The 23,803-nt window shown below is 41.3% G+C and overlaps 1 protein-coding gene across 1 annotated transcript; it reads left to right on the forward strand.

Moving 5' to 3' along the window:
- Window positions 1-2,888: 2,888 nt before the first annotated feature.
- Window positions 2,889-3,195, forward strand: LOC142437271 (protein kish-A). Its single transcript, XM_075540503.1, has one exon. It carries the CDS (start codon window positions 2,920-2,922, stop codon window positions 3,136-3,138), a length of 219 nt encoding a protein of 72 aa, XP_075396618.1. The 5' UTR covers window positions 2,889-2,919; the 3' UTR covers window positions 3,139-3,195.
- Window positions 3,196-23,803: the final 20,608 nt, after the last annotated feature.

The raw sequence follows: 23,803 nt of genomic DNA on the forward strand, positions 1-23,803 counted from the left end.
ACATGGTGATGTCTATCACGCCTCCCTAGTTCATCTATGACATTTCAGTTCCAAGAGAGCGCGAATTACTCATGGAACCAGCAATAATAGCTAAAATCCAATTGGACAACTTTTGCTCATTACTCTGGTGCTTTTCTCAGGCTTACAGTTTTTGGTCTCTATCTAGAAGACCCTTGTCACAAAAGGTAATTAGAAAAATAGCAGTTATATTGATACATGAGGAGGTCCCCTCTCCAAAACGGATCCCCCCCAGAGCTATGTATTTAAAACAATTTTTAACAAAACAACCTTATCATCTTTAAAGTACTCTCCATTACACTTAATACATTGGTCAAATCTGCGATTCCATTCTTAGAAACATTTTTCAAACTCATCTGTTTGGATGGATGACAGCACCTCCCTTATGCTTTTCTTCACCTCTTCTCTGTCATCAAATCGCTACCCTTTCATGACCCTCTTCATTTGTGGAAACAATAGTTGCATGGAGTGAGGTCAGATGAGTAAGGTGAATGGGACAAGAGAGGCAAGCTGTTTTTGCCCCAAAGTGGCACACTGAGATGGCTGCATGAGCAGATGTATTGACATGGTGGCAAAACCAGTTCCCCATCTGACACAAATCATGCCTCTTTTGCCCCACACTGTGGTTTCAGAACCTCTAAACAGAAAGCTTGATTGACTGTCTGACCTGGTGGAATGAACTCCAAATGCACTAAGCCCCTCACATCAAAGAACAAATGAGCATCATCTTGATCTTTGATTTCACTTGATGAGCTTATTTTGGGTGGGGAGATGACGGTGTCTTCCACTGGTTTGACTGATGTTTGGTTATAAGAATATCACCATGCCTCGCCACCTTGGAGAAAAGTCTGGGTCACTTGCACCTGTTCTTTCAAAGCACGGCCTGTTTCCACTCAAAGATCTTTTTCTTGGTCAGTCAGAACCCGAGGCACAAATTTCGCAGTGACCGCTCTCATTCCCAAATCTTCCCTTACAATTCGCTGAACTGAGCTCTAAGATAGTCCAAAGAGCTCCCCCATCTCTTCAGTGGTCCATCGTTCTCAGTCTTCAAGCATATCTGCACACATTTTTATGGCACTTTTGTCTGGGAAGTTGACAGACATCCAGAACAAGGCTTGTTGTTGATTGACATTTCACCTTTTTTGAAATGAGAAAATTACTCCTACACTTGAGTGTTTCCCATAGCACTGTCTTGTAAGCTGCGTTCAACATCACAGCAGTTTCTGCAGCATTTTTCCCGAGCATGAAACATTTAATACCCATCACAAAAAAATGAGGTTCTAGTGAAATTGCTTTTAAGAAAAAAATTCACTGTGACCTGAGTGAACCTTCCCAGGCAATGCCACTGGGTGCACTAACTCAGAGCCAGTTGCCCAATGTTTGCCTAATGAGAAAAGTGCCTACTGTGAAAGCTCCACTCTACCCAGTACAAATCTGTTTTTTGGGGGTGGGGGGCACCCCTTTGTGTAATTATATATCATAACATTAAATGGTTTAAACATATTAAAAAAGAATTATTCCATTATTACCACGATAAATTTTAGAATATTTTCTTCTTGTACTCATTATTAATAGATAGGTTCCCCGCAACCTCTGTTGCCAAAACTACAAGAAACTATTATTAATCCAGTTCTCTCTAAAGATTTGCCTATTCTGAATTTCATATAGAGAAAAACATACAATAACAAAATAAAAAAGAGAAAAACCTCAATCACAAAGAAAATAGAAGGTCATAATAACTAGGACAAACTGACATGAGTCAGAAAGGAGAAGAGATGGTGAGGTGTTAAACTGTAAGCTAGTTACACCTGCATTAGCCCACTTTCCAATGCGCTCTGCTAGTAGCAAGGGCTACTCATATCTGCAGTCAATGGCCAGAGAGCATTTAATGGCCAGAGAGCTGGAGGTTTAATGCCTATGGGGACCATGAAAATAGATCTTGGGCTTTCACTGGCATCCACAGACTTCTGCAAACAGGGTGCTCAGATTTTAAACTCTAATCCAATTCCTTCTCCTGGTCTTAGATTTTATTGTTTACAATCCTTGGATCATACAGGCTAGTGTGCTTCTTCTATGTGGACTTGGTTGGCACCTCACTTAGATGGCTGCTTGTCTTAAGACAAGTCTTCAAGACTGAGGCACTATCCTCCCCAGCAGCTGGGCACCATCTGCTTACTCCACCACACTTTGCTATAGCGCTCATAGTTTCAGTGATGTCTTCATGAGATCAAGTACTGAGGAGGACACCATTCTAAGAACTTATTTTTCTTGGATTAGGGCTATGATTAAGTGTGAGGTCAAAATCCATTCATATATCTATGGTTTATATATTTTCCTAATTTACTTTAGAGATTATAAACATTATAAATCCCCATGGGACATATAGTAATTCCATTGATATTCATTGAACTCACTGCCATTGAGTTGATACTATCTCTTATTGACCCTATACAGGCAGGGTAGAACAGTCTCTCTGAGTTTTCAAGACTGTAACTGTTTACAGGAGTAGAAAGACCTGGCTTTCTCCCAAGGAGTGGCTGGTGGTTTTGAACTGCTGATCTTGCAGTTAGAAACTTAGCATATAACCATTACACTACCAGGGCTCTAGAATTTTTAATTAATCATACTATCAAATAATGAATTAAGTATACTATCAAATCCTTTTAGTCAAATTTAGACAATTGTATAAAATTCAAAACACTTGTGACACAGAATATATGAATGTATAGAACAGTTCTTTAAAATACATGGTTGTTGATGTGTACAGATTAAAATGTTAAGTCACTGGATACTATTTAAATAAACAATGATGGAGGGAACAAGAAGGGCAGGAGGGGCGTGCACGCCTTTTCCGCCCGGGGCCCGGGAGGGTGATGTGGCTGGGGCTCTGCAGGCCTCACTATGTCTGCCATCTTCAATTTTCAGAGTCTGTTGACTGTAATCTTGCTGCTTATATGTACCTGTGCTTATATTCGATCCTTGGCTCCCAGCGTCCTGGATAGAAATAAAACTGGACTATTGGGTATATTTTGGAAGTGTGCCAGAATTGGTGAACGGAAGAGTCCTTATGTTGCAGTGTGTTGTATTGTGATGGCATTCAGCATCCTGTTCACACAGTAGCTTGGAAAAGTGCCAGAATTTAATCGCCATCAGATGTCAATATGAAAAAGGACTCACCTACAGAAAACAATGGAAAGAATGGTCAACCTTTTTACCTCTGACCATGGAGTGAGGTCTATTTCCGCTGCTGCTTTCCATTTCTGTGATATTGGACCAATGTTCTCTATAAATACGATGCAACCATTTCGTGCTCAAAGAGTTTAGTATGTCTATAACAATCAATCTCAGTATTGTCACTACAATATTACATTCTGCAATGTCATTCTGTTCTGCTCAATACCAATTTTTTGTGAGATATCTATCGCTAAGGCAAATAGTAAACAAGATTGTACTAAATTCTTTTCACTGTGATCTAGAAATGATGTCTTTATAGTCTTGAGACCTTTTTGGACTAGCTTTTTCACTGGGAGGAAAACTTGTTCCACAGGTGTTGGTCATGATTGCATTCATGGTTACTCATGCTTGCTGCTTCTCTGCGCCGACACCATTGTGGATGCACGTGCACCAGGGTACCTCTGCTCTCAGCAAACTCTAGTTTACGACTGTTCTGACCCTTTAAAAGACTATGTGTTTCTTGAGGGACATGAACCAGGTGTGACTTCAGAGCTTTAGGAGAATGCTCTTGTTTAGAAGAAGTTGAGACTAGCTGGTATAGCCACTGAGGTTTCTGGTTGAGTACAGATAAAACAAAGGTTTCCAGCATAAATTTGACCAGCTCACTATGTGAAAAAGACCTTTTATAGAATAAAATAGAAGAATTCTAGAATAATGATCCTATATGTGTTTTTCATTCTTTTTAGTTTGAGCTTTCAAAAATGAAAGAATTTTAATTGCCCCAAAGCAATCTGTATTTTTGTTTCCCTTTTTAAATACAACACTCTAAATCTAGCTTAGATTTTTGGTCCTTTTGAACTGGGATCTCATGGTTATTTACTTCTGTATGTAGTAGATGCTGAGAAAAATTTTTCAAATATACTTATCCATACAACTTGAAAAAAAATAAACAATGATGATTGGAGAACAGACAAAATTTGTGACAATGCTCATTTTAAAAGGCCTACTAGACTATACCTGCTGGACTATATATGTCATAAAAAAGCAAAGATAGTATGAAAATAACAAATACATGGTCGTACTGAGTTGCCATTTTCTGATCACTCTCAAAGCAAACTGTCTGAACCAAAGTCCAGTGACTTTCAAATTCATCACCTTGGGATCAGTCATCTTCTTACATAAGGGTGTTTCAGCCTCAACTCCAAAGGGGATATTTCAGTTCCTTTAATCTGCTACAGGTGTGTTTAAGTTCAAGTATAATTCTATTAGTGGAGTTTACACATTGGATCCTTCTTCTGTGGCCTAAAGGATGTTGTGCATTTTCAAAGGATAGGGTCTAAGTCCCAGCTGTGCATAGCATGTGGTCCTAGGTCACTAAAAGCTGGATAGAAACTAGGTCAAAAGTGTCTAGTTAGAAACATAATATTTGGCATATTCTACCTTTGAGGATCTATATAAGTAAGGGTATATTTATAACCTACCATTTTTTCCAATGGCAAGTTGCCCCACCTGGTCTATCCACCAACAAAAGTGAAATCACCTTCTCCAAGACAGACATGCCCCTCCTCTCCCACCTTTGAACTTGAATTTCCATTAAGGCTCACTAATAAGCCTTGTAGGAATGTCTTTTGGGCTCAACTGAGTTGAGTCCTCTTCTTTTGAAATGGTTATTGAGACATAGGAGTGATATCTGGCTCATCAGCATTAGGCTACTTGGTAGATTGGATTCGATTTCAGGACCTGACCACAGATGCCTGCCTTTGTCTTTGTGTTCATCCTTGTAGTAGTGGTCTCACACAATATTTGTCCTTTTGTGATTGACTATTCTCACTCAGTATAATGAGTTCCAGGTTCATCCATGTCACGAGGTGTTTCATGGTTTCATCACTATTTTTTAGAGATGTATACTATTCCATTGTGTTTACATAGCAGAGTTTCTTTATCCATTATTTTACTGATGGCAATTTGGGCTGTTTCCAGTTTCTTGATATTTTGAACTGTGTTGTGATGAACATTAGCGAATATATCTGTTCGTGTTCATGTTGTGTCTCTTACTACTTTGGGGTATATATCCAGCAGAGTTATCACCGAATTGTGTGATATTTCTATACCCAACTGTTTTAGGTAGCTCTATCATTTTCCACAATGGTTGTACATGTTTACAAGCCCTCCAGCAGTGTGTAAGTGTTCCAGTATCTATACACCCTCTCCAGCATTGGTTATTTTCTGATTTTCTTAAATTGTTATAGGTATAAAGTGGTATCTTATGGTTATATTGATTACAAAAGATGACTAAAATGTTATATTTTACATGCTCCTCCCACATGGGCAGAACGGGTGTTACTCTTTCAAAAGAAGAAAGGAAACATGGGATTCAATCTGGTGTGCACATGTACAAGAAACAGACGAATCAGAAGAGGAAACGAGGTGCATTAACGGAAGAAATGAAATTCAAGTTCTATATTTGTGACATCACATTTTACTTTCTTTTTTTCTCTCTCTGTCTCTCTCTGATTTCTTTCCAATAGATCTCTAATTAATCTCACATTCAGAATACCAGACATTCAAAATGGTCTTTGCCTGATGCACACTGATTCACAGTTCTGCAGTCCGAGTTACTAACTCCATGTAAATAGCAAGCAACTTGTGATAGATTTAAGCCATATGATACCATCATATAGCACAGTCTAGAACAGGTAGACACTAAACTCTGTGGTGGGTAGAATTCTGAGATAAACTCTCCAGTCATTTTTAAAGGCTTTGACTCTTTAAATGTTTATTCTGATTTTTTTAACTGGCCAGGTATCCGTGGACCAGTAATGTATTATAAGTCAGCAAGGCAAAGAAAGCTATTTACTTCACCAAGTGTTTTCATTGCTACCTTGTAATGATGTGGAGATTGGGGTGGAATGAAAAACCAAAACCACATGTTTTCAAACTTTCCCCAACTCTTATAAAGGTGCCAATTAGTCTAACTGACTTTTGTTTGGGTTACTACTTTCCAACGCTGGAAACCTATTCAAGTGCTTATACTATTCCCTGTTTCTCCTCCTACTCAGTCATAGTTTGAGCACTCAATTCTGCAATTATATATTACCCACCTTCTGCAGATAAAACACAAAATCCCAGGGATTTCTATACTCACAGAAGTGGATGTGCACTTAATAAAGCATCCCCTGGAAACCATGTATTTTCAGGCTCAAATCTGAAACTTAGACCTCTTGAGCTCTAGATCACATGCTTTTCCTCAATATTTCATTTCAGAATTGGAGACTGAAGAATTGTGTGTTTTAGGCAATACAATAGGTCAAGTGCGATTATTAAGGGGAAAAAAAGATTTAGTTGGCATGGGTAATCCCAAACACAAACTCTGTCAATTATATAATAAAAATTAGGCAGAACATTTAAATCAGGCATGCACTAATCATTTTCCTAAACATTACCAGTGCTATCTGCCAACTCCTGATTATGTGGGAGTTACTTATCTGTTTTGCAGATTCTGTGGTGTCTCCTACAGTAATATTCTGTCCTGGCATTCAGATTTTGATGTTTAAATGCTACCAAAGGGGTTAGGAGAAAATGTTCCTCATCTCCTGAATCTTGAGAAGTTGGACTAGGCCAACTTCACCTTCGGTCAAACCACATGGCAGCCAAATTGAATGTGATGGTTAGGGATTAAGTCAATTAGACATTCCAGTGTACAGGTAGGTACAGAGTTCAACCTACCTATTGTGCCACAGCCTGATGCCTCCCTGATGTCATAAGCCTTTTTTGTAATTAAGGGAGAGAGACCAGAGGGTATAATTTTCTTTGGCTCTGCCTTCTTCTGGACCCGGATTTTGAGCTTGATCCCTCCAACTCCTGATGTGTTGCCAGTCGATCCCAGGTTCCATCAACCGATTACCAAGGGTGGATACATTCAGGAGCCTTCGGGCCTCTGTATCCACCACTCAGTCTCCTGCTGTCTCCGTATCATCAACTTGTTTCCTGCTCATCAGTGTCTATGTCAAGTCAGGAGAAGTCTGCCTTGAACTTACCTACTCCTACAATTGTGCAAAACATTTCTTGACAGAAATCTCCTTCTATATACAGTACACACAAGTGTCACTTCATTTTGCTTCTCTAGAGAACCCAACCTAATACACTGTGTGACTGAGAAGAATGGGAATCTTAGGACACTTCTTTGCACTCATGTGGAAACTGTACCTGGATAAAGTGGCAGTTCTTTGAACAGAACAAAAGCATACTGCTTGTTTTAAACTCACGAAAGGATGTGTCAGGGTTATATTCTCTCACCATACTTATTAAATCCACATGCTCAATGTGTTAGTCTGGGTATTTTAGAGAAACAAATCCACAGAAAGTCATATGTATAAGAGAGAGTTTTATATAAAGGGTAAGTGCACATCAAGAAAACATCCCAACCCAGTGATGCTCAAGCCCACAAGTCCAACATTAGCCAATTTGTCCAACACCAATACACAAAGTCCTCCTCCATCTTACAAAATACACGCAATGATGCTGACTGCAGAAGGAAAGCCAAATCAGTGAATGTGTAAGTATCTCAGTGCTGGCAGGGGTCTCCACATGGCTGCTCCAGCACCCAGGGCTGCATCGGTGTAGGTCCATGTGGTTTCTCCTTGAGGATGTCTTACAGGAAGTGAGCCTTGCCAGCTGAGGCAGGGAACTGACTAAGGCAGCTGCACCTTGTCCGACCATCAGAAAGCAAGAGACCGAGAACTACAAAGGTGAGGCTCACGGAGATATTTATCCAGCTGCCCCTCAATTAACTCCACAGTTGTTTATCGACCAGGTTGGTGCAATAAACTTTAACTATCTCACTCAACGAACAAGCCAAAAAGCTGGACAATGTGAAGAAGAATGGGGTATCAGGATTTTCAGGATTGGAGATGATGCCATATTGCTCACTGAAATTGAAGAAGACTTGATGCACCTGCTGATGAAGTTCAAGGATTGCTTTGTTCAATTTGGATTACAACTCAATGTAAAGAAAACAAAATATCCTCCCAGTTGGAACAATAGCTAACATCATGGTAAATGGAGAAAAGATTAAAAACGTTAAGGCTTTCATCTTGCTTGGATTCACAATAAGTGCTTGTGGGAGCAGCACTCAAGGGACCAAGCAGTGTGCTGTACTGGGTAAATTGGTAGATTTTTGCTGCACAAGTCCATGTTCAAGTGCTGAAGAGCAAGAATTTCAGAGAGAATTGGAGGACTGCAGTAGAGCCTACTCGGATAGCACCTACCAACAAGAACAGCAGCAGCAGACTCTCTGAGAGTCTACAACTTCTCCTAAGGCACCACTTGATGTTGGTCCGTGGAGACTATTGTTTCCATAAGGTCAGCTTGATCTTTATCCTGGCTGCCTTGTTCAACATATGTATCTGCATGCAAAAGCTGAACAGTGAGTGAGGAACGTTGGAGAACTGACATTTTTGGTTTCTGGTGCTGGTGAAGAATAGTGAGCATATCACGAACGACCAGCAGATGAAGAAGTACAGATAGAATGCTTCAGAAGCACGCATGTGAACCTTTGTCTCCTAGTTCTTTATCAGGGGACCAGGAGGGACCTTCCCTGAAGAAGGATCTTATACTTGGTAAAGTAGAGGGTCACAGCAAAAAGGAGGATGCCTCTCAATGAGAGGACTTGCTATAGTGTCTGAAGTGGACACCGCAGTGATTGTGATGATAATGCAGGGCTTGGGAGTGGTTTGTTCTGTTGCATAGGCGGCCATTACGATTCAGAATCAACTCCATGATGCGTAATAACATGCTTCACATCAAACTACAGATACTGAGAACTCCACTACAAATACTGGGACAGGATATTTGGGCCCAGGAATTTGTGGTTGGTACCCAAGAGATATAGAGACCATAACTGGGAATTATCCCAATAAAGCAAACCCTCCTGCAAGGGGACTGAATTTAGTGCTTTCTAGGTAAGGCATGGAGACAATGTTGTTGTTAGATAGGATCACATCAATTTCTATCCACTGAAATTTCATAGCAAAGAGTAGACTGTCCCCACCAAGTGGTCTAGGTGCTAATGTTTATAGGGGGCAATGGCCAGTTCTTTTGTCCCACAGAGCCATTGAATGGGCTTGGATTACCCACTTTGTGGTTAATAACTGAGTGCTTAAACATTGAACCACCAGGCCTTCATGTGTGTGTGTGTGGGGGGGGAGGGTGAAGAAAACAGATACAATTAAATGGAAGATTAATGTATGCATCTGGGACTAGGTCAAAGCTAAATAATTAATTAAATACTTAATTATAACTCTACTGTCCCTATAGCACCCAAGCATAGATTTTTTAAAATTTAAATCAACACTGCCCGTTCTTTAGCTATCATATCTGCAAGGTAGTGGAGAGGGTAAGAACAATGAGTAGATATGCAAGAGGTGATTGAAAATAGCATCTTGGGATTCTTTGTGTTATATTTGTCCTGTCCCTGCTCCCACCAAAGAGAGGCAGATTGACATACCATCTCTAGTCAGCTGAAGGCATGTGCTTGATTGAAAGTAATTTATGGCTCCTTTCCAGGCTCAGTCCTGGAGCAGGAAAGCTGACATTTATATGGTGCATGTGACAGAAATGTGGCCTTGCAGGACCCCTGGAGAAGCTTCAGATCTGCTCAGCTGTCCTTCATTAATCAAAAGTTGTTTGTAGTTCACTTCTATTGGAAGGAGTCTAGCCTTCCATGATTATCACAGAGAGGGGGGTTCATGGATCAGGTTGTAGCATGGCACTTGGTCCACACGTGTTATTGTAATAGCAACCTATAAACTGAAATTTCTCAAAGGGAAAATCAGCTTCATCATTTTCAGCACACATTTAGAAGATGTCTTTGTGCATTTGCTTTTATTCTCAGCCTTCTCTCCTTCTTCTAACGCAATCATGTGGTTGTTCAGTGGGTTGTGACCTTATGCAGTCAGCTGGAATTTCAAACGCTAGGTCAGGACTGGGGATGATCAGTAAGAAAGAACTGCTGACAGAGAGGAAAACTGGAAATCCATGCCTGATAACTGAGCCCTGTAGTCAGTTCTTTGCAACATGAAAATGACTTTAGAAAGGTATTTAAATCTTTATATTATCAAAGAGGAAACAGAATGTCTTATCTAGCATTGCTAACAGAAATGCCACAAGTGGATGGCTTTAAAAAACAAAAATATCTCTTTTTTTTTACAGTTGAATAGGCTAGAAGTCTGAATTCATTTTGTTATCTGCTCAGGGGAAGGTCAAGATTTTTTGGTTCCTAGGTGATACTCCTGTGGCACAACATCTATCTTCCCAAGATGTGCTTGTTCGCTTGCTGTTTAATCTCTTTCATATCTCAAAAGAGATGGACTTGCCACACATCCTACACCTAATTCATAATGACAAACACCCTGTTTTAGGAATATCTCATCTACATAATAAAGAAACCCCGTTTCCCATGGGGATGAGCCAGAATCGAGTGAAAGGCACCGGGCATGTATGAGTTAGGATTTTTAATACATTTTAGGGGGATCAGGTTCAATTTGTAACACTGATTTTCCAAGATGTTGCCTATCTTTACCTGGGCAATATTTGTAGGGGAGTCATTTAGGCAGGGGGTCCCTGGTGGAGTAAACAGTTAGACCCTCTGCTGATCACTGAAAGGTTAAAATTCACCCAGAGGCGCCTAGGGATGATGACTCCACAACCAGTGTCTGAAAAAATGAGCCGCTTAAAACCTGATGGAGCAAAGTTATACGCTGATGCACATGGAGTTACCGTGGGTCATTGCATTTGTCAAAATTCATCCGGAACTGAGGAAGGAATAGAGGATAGGAGAGTTAGGGACAGAAGAGGACACACAGGAAGAACAAATCTTAGCTTTATAGCACGAGAAGCAGAAAATGTATGAGAAGAAAGAGAAATATGTGTTAAATGCGTATTCTGTCTTTGCCTTGTGTAGATTGATGATCAGTTCTTTTGAAAATTTGATCTTTTCCTATCAGGTCATGGATGGTCTAAAGTGTTTTCTAGGAATGCATAGTGCCAGTGACCAGTGGAGGTAATTGTTATCTGGACAGAGATGCCCAAGCTCTGGTGCCTGCTCAAAGAAACAGGGAGTTGGATCTAATCCGTGGAACAAGGCATTGTATGTTGCTGTTACCAAATCAATGTGACCTGATTTGGATAGAGTTATTTTCCAACTCTTCTGCCTTATATGCTTATCAGGCCAGGAGTGTGCCCTTCCCAGTAAGCATGTCGCCTACACCCTCTTCAGCTTGACATCACTCTGCCTCTTCTCACCGGCAGCACGTTTGCTCTGAGCTGTGTCACATCACATGCTTTAGTCGTCAGTGGACTGTCCTGTCTGAGAAACACTGCTGCAAACTCTGCATGCCCAGCTGTAGATAACAGAGGTGACAGGAAAGGACTTGAATTACTAAGGGAACTTTTCTTGGCATTTTCTTGTACTCTTTGGATAGTAAAAATAACTTCTAAATCACTGCGTTTCTCATACACCTGGACTGAGGTTCACGCACATTAAATCATCTTCAGACATTGAGAAATTCTAAAAGTGAGCAAGCTGAATAATTTCAAACGCCTGTTAGTTATGCAAACATTTGAGGGGATTACAGTTTTATGTGTGATAGCTTTATAGCTCCTGGAAAATAATAATTAAATATGTTTTCAGTAGAACTCAACCTACTGCCATCAAATAGTTTCCAAGTCACAGGGACCCTATAAAGGGCTTCTGAGGCTATAAAGCTTTATGGGAGCAGGTAGTCTTACCTCTTTTCTGCAGAATGGCTAGCTAGTGGGTTTGAACTGCTAACCTTATGGTTAGCAGACCAACACTTACCTGGCAGCACCACCAAGCCTCCTTTGGAGGGGTAGGCATATCCAGATTTATGTGCTTTGTTTTGTTTTTAAGATACACATTTTTATGATATCATTCTGGCCGCCGAGTGGACTATACATTGGACAGGGAGAAAGTAAAAAGGGAAGGACTGACCCAGAGACCACTGCAGTGGTCCAGGCAAACTAAAAGTGACTTTCTGCACCTGAGAGATCCTGATTAGAGTCTCAAGTGATATCAAAGTCTGTTGGCACACACAGCACAGTTTACAAAGACAATGGTCTACCACCAGCTCAGGTGAGTCACCGCTAGGATTCATGAGCAGTTATTTAAAGAGTAGCCATGAGTCTCTCCCAGTCTGAAGCAAATTGAAAGCTATATAGAAACAAATAGTCCCATGTACCATGAATTCATCAATGTCCAACTCTGAGATCAGATGGCGCCTGGTTATCACTACCAATGGCACCGAAAAAGGTCACAATAGAAGGTCATGGACACATTACAAGAAAAATATGGAACAAAACTCAAAATCATAAAGCAAATAGGGCTTACTTATCAGAGGAAGACTGATGAGGCCTCTGAGAGTAAGACCTTCTGAACCCAGTCCCTGTGATTGAATAGTCCACCATTTAAGATCACAGGTACAGCATCTTTTGAAGACCAAGTCCAGAGAGTTAGAAAAGATGGAGGAATGGAAAGAGGAAACAAAGATATCCAAATCAGGGATGGTTGAGCGGATTACAATGGATACATTGTTAAAAAGTGTGTACATTGTTGAATGTAAAAATGATGATCCTCTCTAAATCTTCACCTAATTCACAATAAAAGTTTTTAAAAATAAAAGAGTGGCTCAAATAATAATCAAGGCATCTATAGTACCTACACTATTCTAAATTTTAAAAAATAGATTATTTGGGGCAATATGAATAAAAATTATTTAAAATTTATTACCTGTGAATTTTTTGGTAATTTTCTTACAATAATTTTCAAAACAAGGAAATTTTGAGATAAGTATAGTGTTGCACTGATATGCCTTCAACAACATACTAGAGTTTCGCTTTTATTATTTAGGGTTCATCACATTCCTATGCCCATTTTCACCCCTCTGTCAATCTGTCTTCATTTTCGATGCATTTCAATTAAGTATAGCCCTCAACACAGTTCATGCCTAAACACTCCATATATTTAATTAACTAGAGATCAGTAATTATTTTTACACAAAACGTGCATGTTTGAAATGCACAGATATAAATGTTCCGCTTGATGAGTTTTGACAAATGCACGCACTCATGGAGTGCAAACTCCAACAGGAAACAACACGTTCCTGTCAAGTTGACTCCAGCTCATGGCAATCCTGCAGGAGCGTAGAGGACACGGTAGACGTGCTCTACAGAGTCCCAAAGCCTGAGCTCTTTCTTTCTTTTTCTAAACATTTTAAATAGTTCTGTTGACATATACTCACACAACATACAATTCAATCCTTCAACCATATAAAGGAGCTTTGCGCAATCATCACAATCGATTTCATAACATTTTCTTCTCGCGCTCATTGTCCTGGGAACTCACTGTCATCGAGTTGCTGTGACTTGCAGTGGATGGGGAGAACTGCCCCTGTGGGTTTCCAGTGTGTAACTCTTCAGCAGAGTAGAAAGCTCTGTCTTCTCCTGTGGAGAGGCTGGTAGTTTTGAACTGCTGACCTGGGAATCGCAGCCTAACATGTAACCACTATACCACCAGGGCTCCTTTCTCCCCGCTTCGCCCTAGTCTTCCCTGCCAAGCTCTAATCTTTACAGAAGGAAGTTAACTTTTGAGTTAGCATCAGACCACGTACCTGCTGTGGCACCAGCAGCCGCCCCGTGGAGGTAGAGAGCCTTGCCAGCACCCTGGGGAGTCCTCTGGTGCTCCCTTTCAGCCTCTTCCTTCCCACCTACCTCCAAAGGCAGCCACTGCTCTGAATTATTCCATCCGAGAGTCATTTCGCCTCTTCTAGGACTTCATATGAATGGAGTCACATGTTACATACTCTTTAATGCAAGCCTTCCTTCATTTGCAATCATGGTTTTTAGATTAATTTATGCTGTTGCAAGTATCAGAACTTTATTGCTTTCTATTTTTGAATGACCCATTTATTTATTTGGATTTGAAAAATAATTTTTAGCATTGTTATCTGCATGAAGGTGACCCAAGAAGAGCTATTTGGCCGTACTCCAATTCTCAACACGCCAATTTCTGTTCTGAGCAGTTTGCGTATGTTGACTCATTAAGTCCCACAACCCTATCTGTCATTTGATAGGTCTTTTTCTAGATGAAGAACCAAGGCAAAGAGAAATCAAGTAACTTGGCCGATGTAAAACGTGGAGAAATTGCAGAGCTCGCCCTTTACTTTAAGACGCACGCATCTTCAAGCGCTTACTTCAGTGGCCATAGAAACAGACCTGAAATAATGAAAGATCGGAGGCCAAAGAAGACCCGGGAAGTTTTTGTTGTTGCTTTTGTTTTAAGTGTTGAGGGAACAATAGAAGAGAAGGCTCGAAGGGCATTTTAGATTTTAGCTTGAGAAGTGGGATACATGGTGATACAATTTATTTATGTTATAAAGATTGGCGGGGAACCCAGATTTTTTTAAAAAAATCATTTTATTGGGAGATCTTACAGATGATTTAACAATTCATAATTCAATTGGAACATGCATGATTATTCAATTGCTGCTACCATCTGTTTCAAAACATTTTCATTCTTCTTGAACTCCTTGATATCAGCTCCCCTTTATCCCCTCCTTCCCACACCTTACTCCCTGGAGCCCTATTGTTATGCTATAAATTATTATTATTATCCATACCTTACACCATCCAATATATTCATTCACCTACAATTCTGTTGTTTCTTTCCCTTGACTGGGATTATGTAGTCATCATTGCTATCAGGAACCCCTTTCCCCACCTCTTCCCATACCCTCAGTGAATCATTACTCCCATTACTGATTCTTTAAAAAAAAAATCATTTTATTGGGGGCTTGTACAACTCACCTCAATCCATGCATCCATCCATTGTGTCAAGATCATTTGTACATTTGTTGTCCCCATCATTCTCAAAATATTTTCTTTCTACTTGAGCCCTTGACATCAGCTCCTCATTTTTCCCTCCCTCCTCACACCACCTCCCTTGTGAACCTTTGATAATTTATAATTATTTTTTCATTTCATAAACTGTCCAATGTCTCCCTTCACCTACTTTTCTGATGTCTGTCCCCCAGGGAGGGGGTTATATATAGATCCTTGTAATCGGTTCCCCCTTTCTCCCTCACCCTCCCTCCACCCTCTGGTATCGCCACTCTCACCACTGGTCCTGAAGGGATCATCTCCCCTGGATTCCCTGTGTTTCCAGTTCCTATCTGTACCAGTGTACATCCTCTGATCTAGCTGGATTTGTAATGTAGAATTCAAATCATCATAGTGGGGGTGGGGGGGTGCATTTAGGAACTAGAGAAAAGTTGTATGTTTCATCATTGCTACCCTGCACCCTGACTGGCTCATCTCCTCCCCGTGACTTTTCTGTAAGGGAATATCCCGTTACCTACAGATGGGCTTTGGATCTCCAATCTGCATTACCCCTCATTCATGATGATATGATTTTTTGTTCTTTGATGCCTGATACCTGATCCCTTTGACACCTCATGATTGCACTGGCTGGTGTGCTTCATCCATGTGGGCTTTGTTGCTTTTGAGCTAGGTGGCCGCTTGTTTACCTTCAAGCCTGGTGGCATAGTGGTTATGCCTTGTTGAGATCCAAATCGTCAGCAGTTCAAAACCCTGTACTGTTTCTGAAGGGTTGTCTATCTCGGGTTTCATGCATCAAATGATCTTAGCTATACACATGAGCATACTCATGTCTAACTGAGTTAATGAGGTAAGACAAGAAACAAAATAGTGAGGGACTAGAGAATAGTTGTGTGTTTCATCAGTGCTATACCACATCCTGATTTAACATGCCTTCCACATGGCCCTCCTGTGAGGGCTGATTAATTAATTATCTTACAGTCTGTTCATGCTCCTTCATTTCTGTTTGGATGCTTTGTTTTGTTTTGTTTTGTTTTTAACTTCTGACACCTATTCCCATTGACACCTCATAATCACACAGACTGGTGTGCTTCTTCCATATGGGCTTTGTTGCATCTGAGCTAAATGGTCGCTTATTTACCTTCAAGTCTTTAAGACCCCAAATGCTATATCTTTTGATAGCTGGGCGCCATCAACTTTCTTCACCACATTTGCTTATGCACCTGCTTTGTCTTCATTGATCATGTCGGAAAGGTGAGTATCATACAGTGCCAAATTATTAGAACAAGCTGTTCTTGTACTAAGGTAAGATTTGAGAAGAGGTCCAAAGTCCATCTGCTTCTTTATTGTATTCACAGACATATATATACACAGACAAAGACACCTATTTTATATATTTACAGACATACATATCTATGTTTATCCTTATATATATATATAATTTTTACTTTCTTCAACCTTTCTCTTTTTTCTTTCATCTGGCCCCACCATCATGATTACCAGTCATTCCCCTCTCCATAGTTCCTCTCGGATACGCTTCAGTTGATCACACACAACCAGGAATGCTACACCCTCTTCACCATTTTAGTACCCTTGCTATCCCCAGTCCCTGTCATTGCTGGCTCACTGCTCCCCCCTGACCTCCAACCTCCGATCCTGTCGCTGTCTCCTTGGGCTTCTGTATCCTTCCTGTCTTAAATACATAGACACCTGAAAGGAAAAAAAAAGGAAAGGAAAATACATAAATAGGTTAAGAAAACAGAACCATGGAAATAGTTCTGCGTCTAGTTGTTATCGTGTCCCAGAGTAGATGAATCTCTCTGTGTGAAATAAATAGGGAGAAGGACTGGTTATAATCTGTCAGTTCAGCCCCCATTTCTCTCCCGGTTCAATATGCCAGGACCTGCTTACCCACGAGCACTTCTACGTTGAATCCTCATGGCTGCAGGGCGTGCCTCCTCTAAGTGCCCGTTGCTCTTCCTGCCATCAGGGATGAAGCAGTCTAGTGCCCTGGTCCCACCAATCACCTTTACACTTTCAGTGTGGCCCCCTGTGAGTAACTCCCAACCAGGTCAGGTGTGGTGTCCAATACTGCCCACCCCCCAGTCAGAGGCCTCTAATCGGGGTTCCTCGGGGCTCTGTTGCATTTCCCTCTCAGTTGGCTTCCAGGTGGGCAGGACAGACTGGCCCCTCTCCTGGTCTGTGTCTTTAGTGCTGCTCCCTGTGGCACGGTCATCTAGGGAGGGGACAGGGGACGTCATGTCTCGAGTTGAGGCCGGCCCTGTGGTCCTCTCTGTTAACCAGCTGCTCCGCACAGGAACATCCAAGACTGGCACTCCAGCACGAGGTCTCTTCTCTCACTCCCTTTCCTGTGGAGACATAAACAATACTCTCCCCATGGTGGATGAGCGCCCTGGTCCCCCATTGCCATCTCCCCCGCTTCCCCCTCTGTGCTCTGTGGGCCTTAAAGACATCTGAAAAGGGAATGGTATCTCTCAGCACAGGGCTGTCTGCATCTTTTTCATTCCTCTTTATTTTTTTGATGCTGTGTGCATCCTTGAGGAAACCCCGATTTTTGTTGCTCTCGTGGTTGCAGAGGACCCTAAACTTGCTGGCTCTGTATTCAACTAGACTTCCAAACCCAGTAGCAGTTGGGAGTTTGAATCTGAAGCTGGGGCTAGGGGGCGCTCATTAGAGTTGGAGATGGGCACCTGTTGAAGCTATTTTGGATGGATTCAGTTCCCCAGGGCAAAAACAACTGAGAGAGCCCAGATGGCTGAGAAAAAAGTTCCCGAGGCACCTAAACACTGAGAAGCAGTGTTGAATTTGTTGAAGGAACCTAACAGAGGCCAGCCAGTAATTCGGAAGGAAAACCAGGAGAGCGTAGTGTCATGGAAGCTAAGAGAAGAGAACGTTTTCCTCATTTCCTGCAAGAAACGCTGCCACTGGAAGTTTGAGAATGATGAGGACAGAGACAAGTCTATTGGGGGTCAGTGAGTCCAGAACTGTGGAATCTGGATTGGAGTAAGTTGAGCAGCAAATCAAGGGAGACATGACGTCAGCAAATTCTGAATCATTATCTAAAGAAGATTGCTGGGCACTGGGAGCTGATAAATTAGCGAGAATATTTTATGTAGAAAGAAATGATAGAGCAGAGGAGAGACTGATGATGGCAGATAACATTAATCAAATACCTGATGTTGTTAATTCATTGAACTACTTTGAAAAATCAAATTATCTTTATAAAACGTCTCTGTAAAGAGCTTTAAGAATATTTGTAGGTTTGTGTTTTTCTTTGTGTTTTCCCTGTAGGCTTTGTAACGTCTCTGTTTTTGTTTTTTCCTGGTATTCTTCAACAGTTACTGCCTGCTGATCAAGGTCTATTTTGGTTTTAACTTTATTCATGCATAAATGTTTTTTTTTACCCCCTTGGACATCAACTAGTGAAGAAACATATTTACTGTCAGAGTGAGAGTTTATTAAATGTATAATTCTCGTTTTGCAAAAGTATATACATGTATCAATGCATTTGTACATAGAAAGATATATGGAGAGATTTTTTAAACATTAAGAGTATTTAGGGGAGGGGGGAGCGGGGAAGGAGGGGGGAAAAAAAAGAGGACCTGATGCAGAGGGCTTAAGTGGAGAGCAAATGCTTTGAGAGTGATTAGAGCAAAGAATGTATGGATGTGCTTTATACAATTGATGTATGTATATGTGTGGATTGTGATAAGAGTTGTATGAGCCCCTAATAAAATGTAAAAACAGAAAAGAAAAAAAAAAGAAAGAAAGAAAATGATTAGGGCAAAGAATGTACAGATATGCTTTATACAATTGATGTATGTATATGCATGGATTGTGGTAAGAGTTGTATGAGCCCCTAATAAAATGTTTTTTTTAAAAAAAGAGTATTTAGCTTTAGGTAGCAATGTTTCAGGTGATTTTTAGATTTTACTTACACTTCACTCTCATTTGTATATTTAGCCAGGTGAAATTTTGTTGTCCTCAGCTTGAGTTTGACTCATAGCCACGCAACATATGAAACCCTGCCCTGCCCTGCGCCATCTTCCCAATTGTTGTTTCAACCATCGTTGGAGCTACTGAATCAACGCATCTCATTGGAGGCCTTAACTTCCTTCAGCTGACCCTCAGCTTTACCAACCATGATATCTTTCTCCAGAGACTAGTCTCTCTTGGCAGTGTTTGCTTGTTTGTTTGTTTTACTTTGGTCTAAAAGTGGGACAATGTTTATTGTCTGCAACGGGATACATATAAAAATGTAAATGACTTTGATAGACTGAGGCCCAGCTCAAAAATGAAACCAAGCTAACAGCCATCGAGTTGATACTGACACATAGCAACCCTATTGGACAGGGTAGAACAACCCCTTTGGGGCTCTGAGACTGTAGCTCTTTATAGGAGTAGAAAGCCCCATCTCCCTCAGAGCAGCTGGTGGTTTCAAATTGCCGACCTTGTGGTTAGCACCCTGTTGTCTAACCCATGATACCACCAGGGCTCTGAACTTCCATTCTTCTTAAATGAAGCAAAACTTCATCCTGGTTTGGGGTAGCTTTGTTCCTTCTATAAATTTTCCCACTGTCGATAAGCCCACCCCTCAACAGAATCTATCTTGCTAGAATCACTCCATCTCTACAACATCTGAAGGAACTGACTCCTATCTTTAAGAAACGTCCTTTGCTTTGTGCGTTGGTTGAGTCAGCCTGTCTGTCAAATGCTACCTCCGTCCTTTAATTCTGTGCTTTGCCCCCGAGAATGCTGCGTCCTAACTCGGTGTCAGTGTTGGAACACAGATTTCCTGCCTGGCTTTGCAGGACAAACGTTGCTGCCAATATTTTGGGTGGCTTGGTTCCACTCTGTCCGCAGTGGCCAATGGCCGACATGATGTCTTGACGGCCCTGAAGCAGCCGGCACTTGCTTGGTAGCAGCTTGGCTCACATCCCGATGTTCCAGCTTTCTCTGCGAGTGTTCTTTCTGGGATGAAAGAAAATCCTTTACAGGAAACTAGTAACTGTTCTTATGTTGGACTGTTGACAAGGGAGTCTTAAAAGTCTCAATCATGAAAAAATAGCATATTAAAATTTCCCCAATATTTTCCTTTGCTTTTAAAGGTCACCTAGAGGGTGGAGGGTTGTTTGCTCAGGTTGTTGACTCTTCCTTCAAAGTCGTTCCTTATTGCTCCTTGTCTAGTGTAGTCCTATCTTCAGGATCCTCTGAGAAACTTTCTCCCTCGTTTCTGCTCTAAGGACCTGTCCTTTCTCTGCGTAACAGAATCTGTACTTGTTATTCAACCTTAACTTGTTGTCTGTCTGTTATGTGTAAGCTTCATCTTCCCAAGTAGTAGACCATCAACTTAGTTCATCGAAAGCATGGGCTCTGGAGAAAGAGCGCCTGGTATCTTGACCCAGCCCTGGTCAGGACCATGAGTGAGAGTAGCACCTCTCTTTTAAGATTGTTGGAAGATGCCTTACTTAGCTAGTGCTGCTATTACAAAGGTACAGTAAGTTCCTAGAGTTACGAATGTTTGATTTACAGACAATTCATAATTAAGAACGTATGGGCTTTTAGCCAGAAAGGCGATTGCATTAAAGTTTGCGTTAAATACAATGGTTCTGATCAATGAACTCACACACCACTTTGTGATACTCAGGAAAACTGCTGACTACAGTGATCTGTGAGCTTGAACAAGAGCACCGTCTGCTTTCTGAACTTGGAGCCCAGTGCGTCTCGGCCTTTCGGCTAAGTTCAAGTGTGAAGTTGGACCAAGTTGCCATTAACACGGCGTTGGGTGCCATTTACCCCTGTAACCATGGCTCCACAGCGGAAATCCAATAAGGTTCTGGTGATGCCTCAGAAGCAATAGAGCAGCAGATGATGGCACCGTGGGAAGAAGACCAGGACCCCAAAAGCTCCAGCACCGAAAAGGTTTTGGTGAAAGAGTTAGCTGAAGCCTTTTGTATCATTAAAGCCGGGCGGGCAATGTTAGCGAGACAAGACCCTAAGAAAGGAAGATCTATCCATGCGCTGCACAGTTATTAAGGACCTCGGCTGCTGCAAGGATCACATGAAAAACAAAAGCTCTGGATAAACCTCCCTGGAAGCTTAATTCAAGAATTGACAGCAGTGGTGAACCGTCCCTCTCCATCAGCCCGATCAAATCATGACCCTCCACACGAGGCCTGTCTTCTCCAACTTCAGGCCCATCACCTTCAGTCATCTTCCTTCATCATCGTCTGCATAATCTCCTGCATCAACCAATTATTGTTATCATAATGCTACCATGTTACATGAATACCAATGGTTATCGTGAATACCCTTTTGGTAGGTTACTTTGTCCCATCCATTCAAGACATTGATGGAATGAATGAAAGTAAGTGTTGTTGCCCTTAAATCACGATCTTTTCTCATTTTCTATGTAAATTATTTTAAGAATTGTCCCTTTAATACTTTTTATGACATTATATACCTACACACACACACACACACACAAATCCTCTCTCTTCTGTATACATATAGTTACTTTTATTAGTACTGGGTGCTGTGTTATTATGTATAAGATGTTTTGGTGTATTTGGAAGTGCTTAAGTGTTTTATATGTATACCAAAAAACAAACAAACAAACCTCACCACCATCTAGTTGATGCCAACTCATCGTGACCCCATATGCATAGAAAGGTAAAATATACACTACGTACTGACAAGCAGTTGATTAACCTAATGTCCGTGCCATATTCTGAGTCTTCTAGATCCAATAGCGGATAATCTCAGGCAAAATTTCTTTTCACGCAGGAACCTTTGAGCTGTAAACACAAGTTATCTATTCTCAAAGTACAGCGGTGGGTCAGGAGTGGACAGTTCCATTGCAAATGGGAGAAGTTGGAGGAAAAGGGGTATAACAGACATCAAGCATGTCGCAAACATATTACATTAGTTCTCAAGTCTTGAAAAAATCTTCTGTTCTCTGAGACCCTCAGCCGTCACATGCTCTGGATTGTGGGCGAAGACCCCTTGGCCCTGGGCTTCAGGTGTGCAATTCCCAGAAATCCAGAAACACTGCTCCCTCCGCTTTGCACAGGTTTGACACACCTTGCAGCCTTCATGCTGGAGCCAAGTCTGGAAAATCGACTCTTCGAAACCTGCGGAAAAGGTGGTGACTTCCTGGTGAGACCCAGGAAACCGTGCTCCACCCTGCGCCACGGAAAGACCCTGGTGTCTGTGTCCTTCCAACAATTCTGCTGACCTCGCAATCGGGCCGGTCTTTTTTCTTTTCTTGGAAGACAGCAGATATCGTTCCTTTGGCCTGTTTCCCACCGATAGCCCTCGACGAGGCAGACAATGTTCCCTCCTTTTGTTGTTTTCTGCCCTCCGCAGTCTAATGTGGCAAGTTGTCTACTGTGGTAGTTAGAGTTATCAGTCACAGGCTTACTCACTCTCTTTGACAAGAGATGTGTGGTCATTTTTTGGCAAAAATTCTAGGCCATATGTCATTAGTTTGTACAAGAGTATTTTCCAGATTTTAAAGTTCTGCTTTCACTTTAGAAAGTTAATTTTTGTTAAGTCCATCTATGTCCTATCACTTTTTACTGTAAATAGCAAGGGTGTTGCTATAGTACATCCCCTTAAGATCTTGTTTAGAAGTCTTTTTGCCAGCTATTCAAGTTCATCGCTTGTTACTGTTAAGTGCCATCGAGTCAGATCCAACCCATAGCAACCCTATGCACAACAAAACAAAGCATCACACAGTCCCGAATCATCCTCACAACGGTTCCCATGCCTGAGCCACTGGTGCAGCCTCTGTGTGAACCCATCTCCCAGAGGCCCTTCCTCTTTTTCACTGGCCTTCTCCAGGGACTGGTCTCAGCTGACAATATCTCTGAAGTGTGTAGGAAGTCTTGCCATCTTTGACTTTCCGAAACGCTCTTACTTTTTCCAGTGCAGATCTATTTGTCCTTTTAGCAGTTCGTGATACTTTCTCCTCTAGTATCACAATTCAAGTGCATTGACTCTTGTCCTGTCTTCCTTATTCAGTGTCCAACTCTCACATGCATATGATGCAATGGACAATACTTGGCTTGGGTCAGGGGCTCCTGTAAAGTAACATTCCTCAAAGTAACATTCTTGTTTTTCAATACTCCAAAGAAGTGTGATGCAGTAGATTTATCTAATGCAAAGAAACTTTTGATCTCTACACTGCTGCTTCCATGATCATGGTTGTGGATCCAAGTAAGACAAAATCCTTCGCCACTTCCGCCATTTCTCCATTTATTATGATGTCTATTGGTCCACTTGTGAGGATTTTGGCCTTCCTTACATTGAGTTGTATCCATACTGAAGGCTGCTATCCTTGATCTTCATCAGTAAATGTTTCATTCCTCCTCACTGTCAGAAAGCAAGGTTGTTTAATCGGTATACTTCAGGTTGTTAATAAGCCTTCCTCCAATCCTGCTGCCACTCTCTTCTTCATATAAGCCAACTTCTCTGATGAGATGCTGAGCATATAGATTGAACAAGTATGGGAAGCTACAACCCTGATGCACACCTTTCTTGTTTTTAAACTATGCATTACTCCTTTGATCCATGTACAAGTTCATAATCAGCACAATAAAGCGTTCTGGAATTCCCATTCTTCTCAAGGTTATCCATAGTTTGTTAAGGTGCACACAGTCAGGTGCCTTTGAAAATA

Source organism: Tenrec ecaudatus, chromosome 1, assembly GCF_050624435.1.
Source record: "Tenrec ecaudatus isolate mTenEca1 chromosome 1, mTenEca1.hap1, whole genome shotgun sequence".
NCBI lineage: Eukaryota > Metazoa > Chordata > Mammalia > Afrosoricida > Tenrecidae > Tenrec > Tenrec ecaudatus.

Coding starts and splice junctions, on each gene's coding strand:
- LOC142437271 (XM_075540503.1), top strand. CDS start 2,920: ATGTCTGCCATCTTCAATTTTCAGAGTCTGTTGACTGTAATCTTGCTG.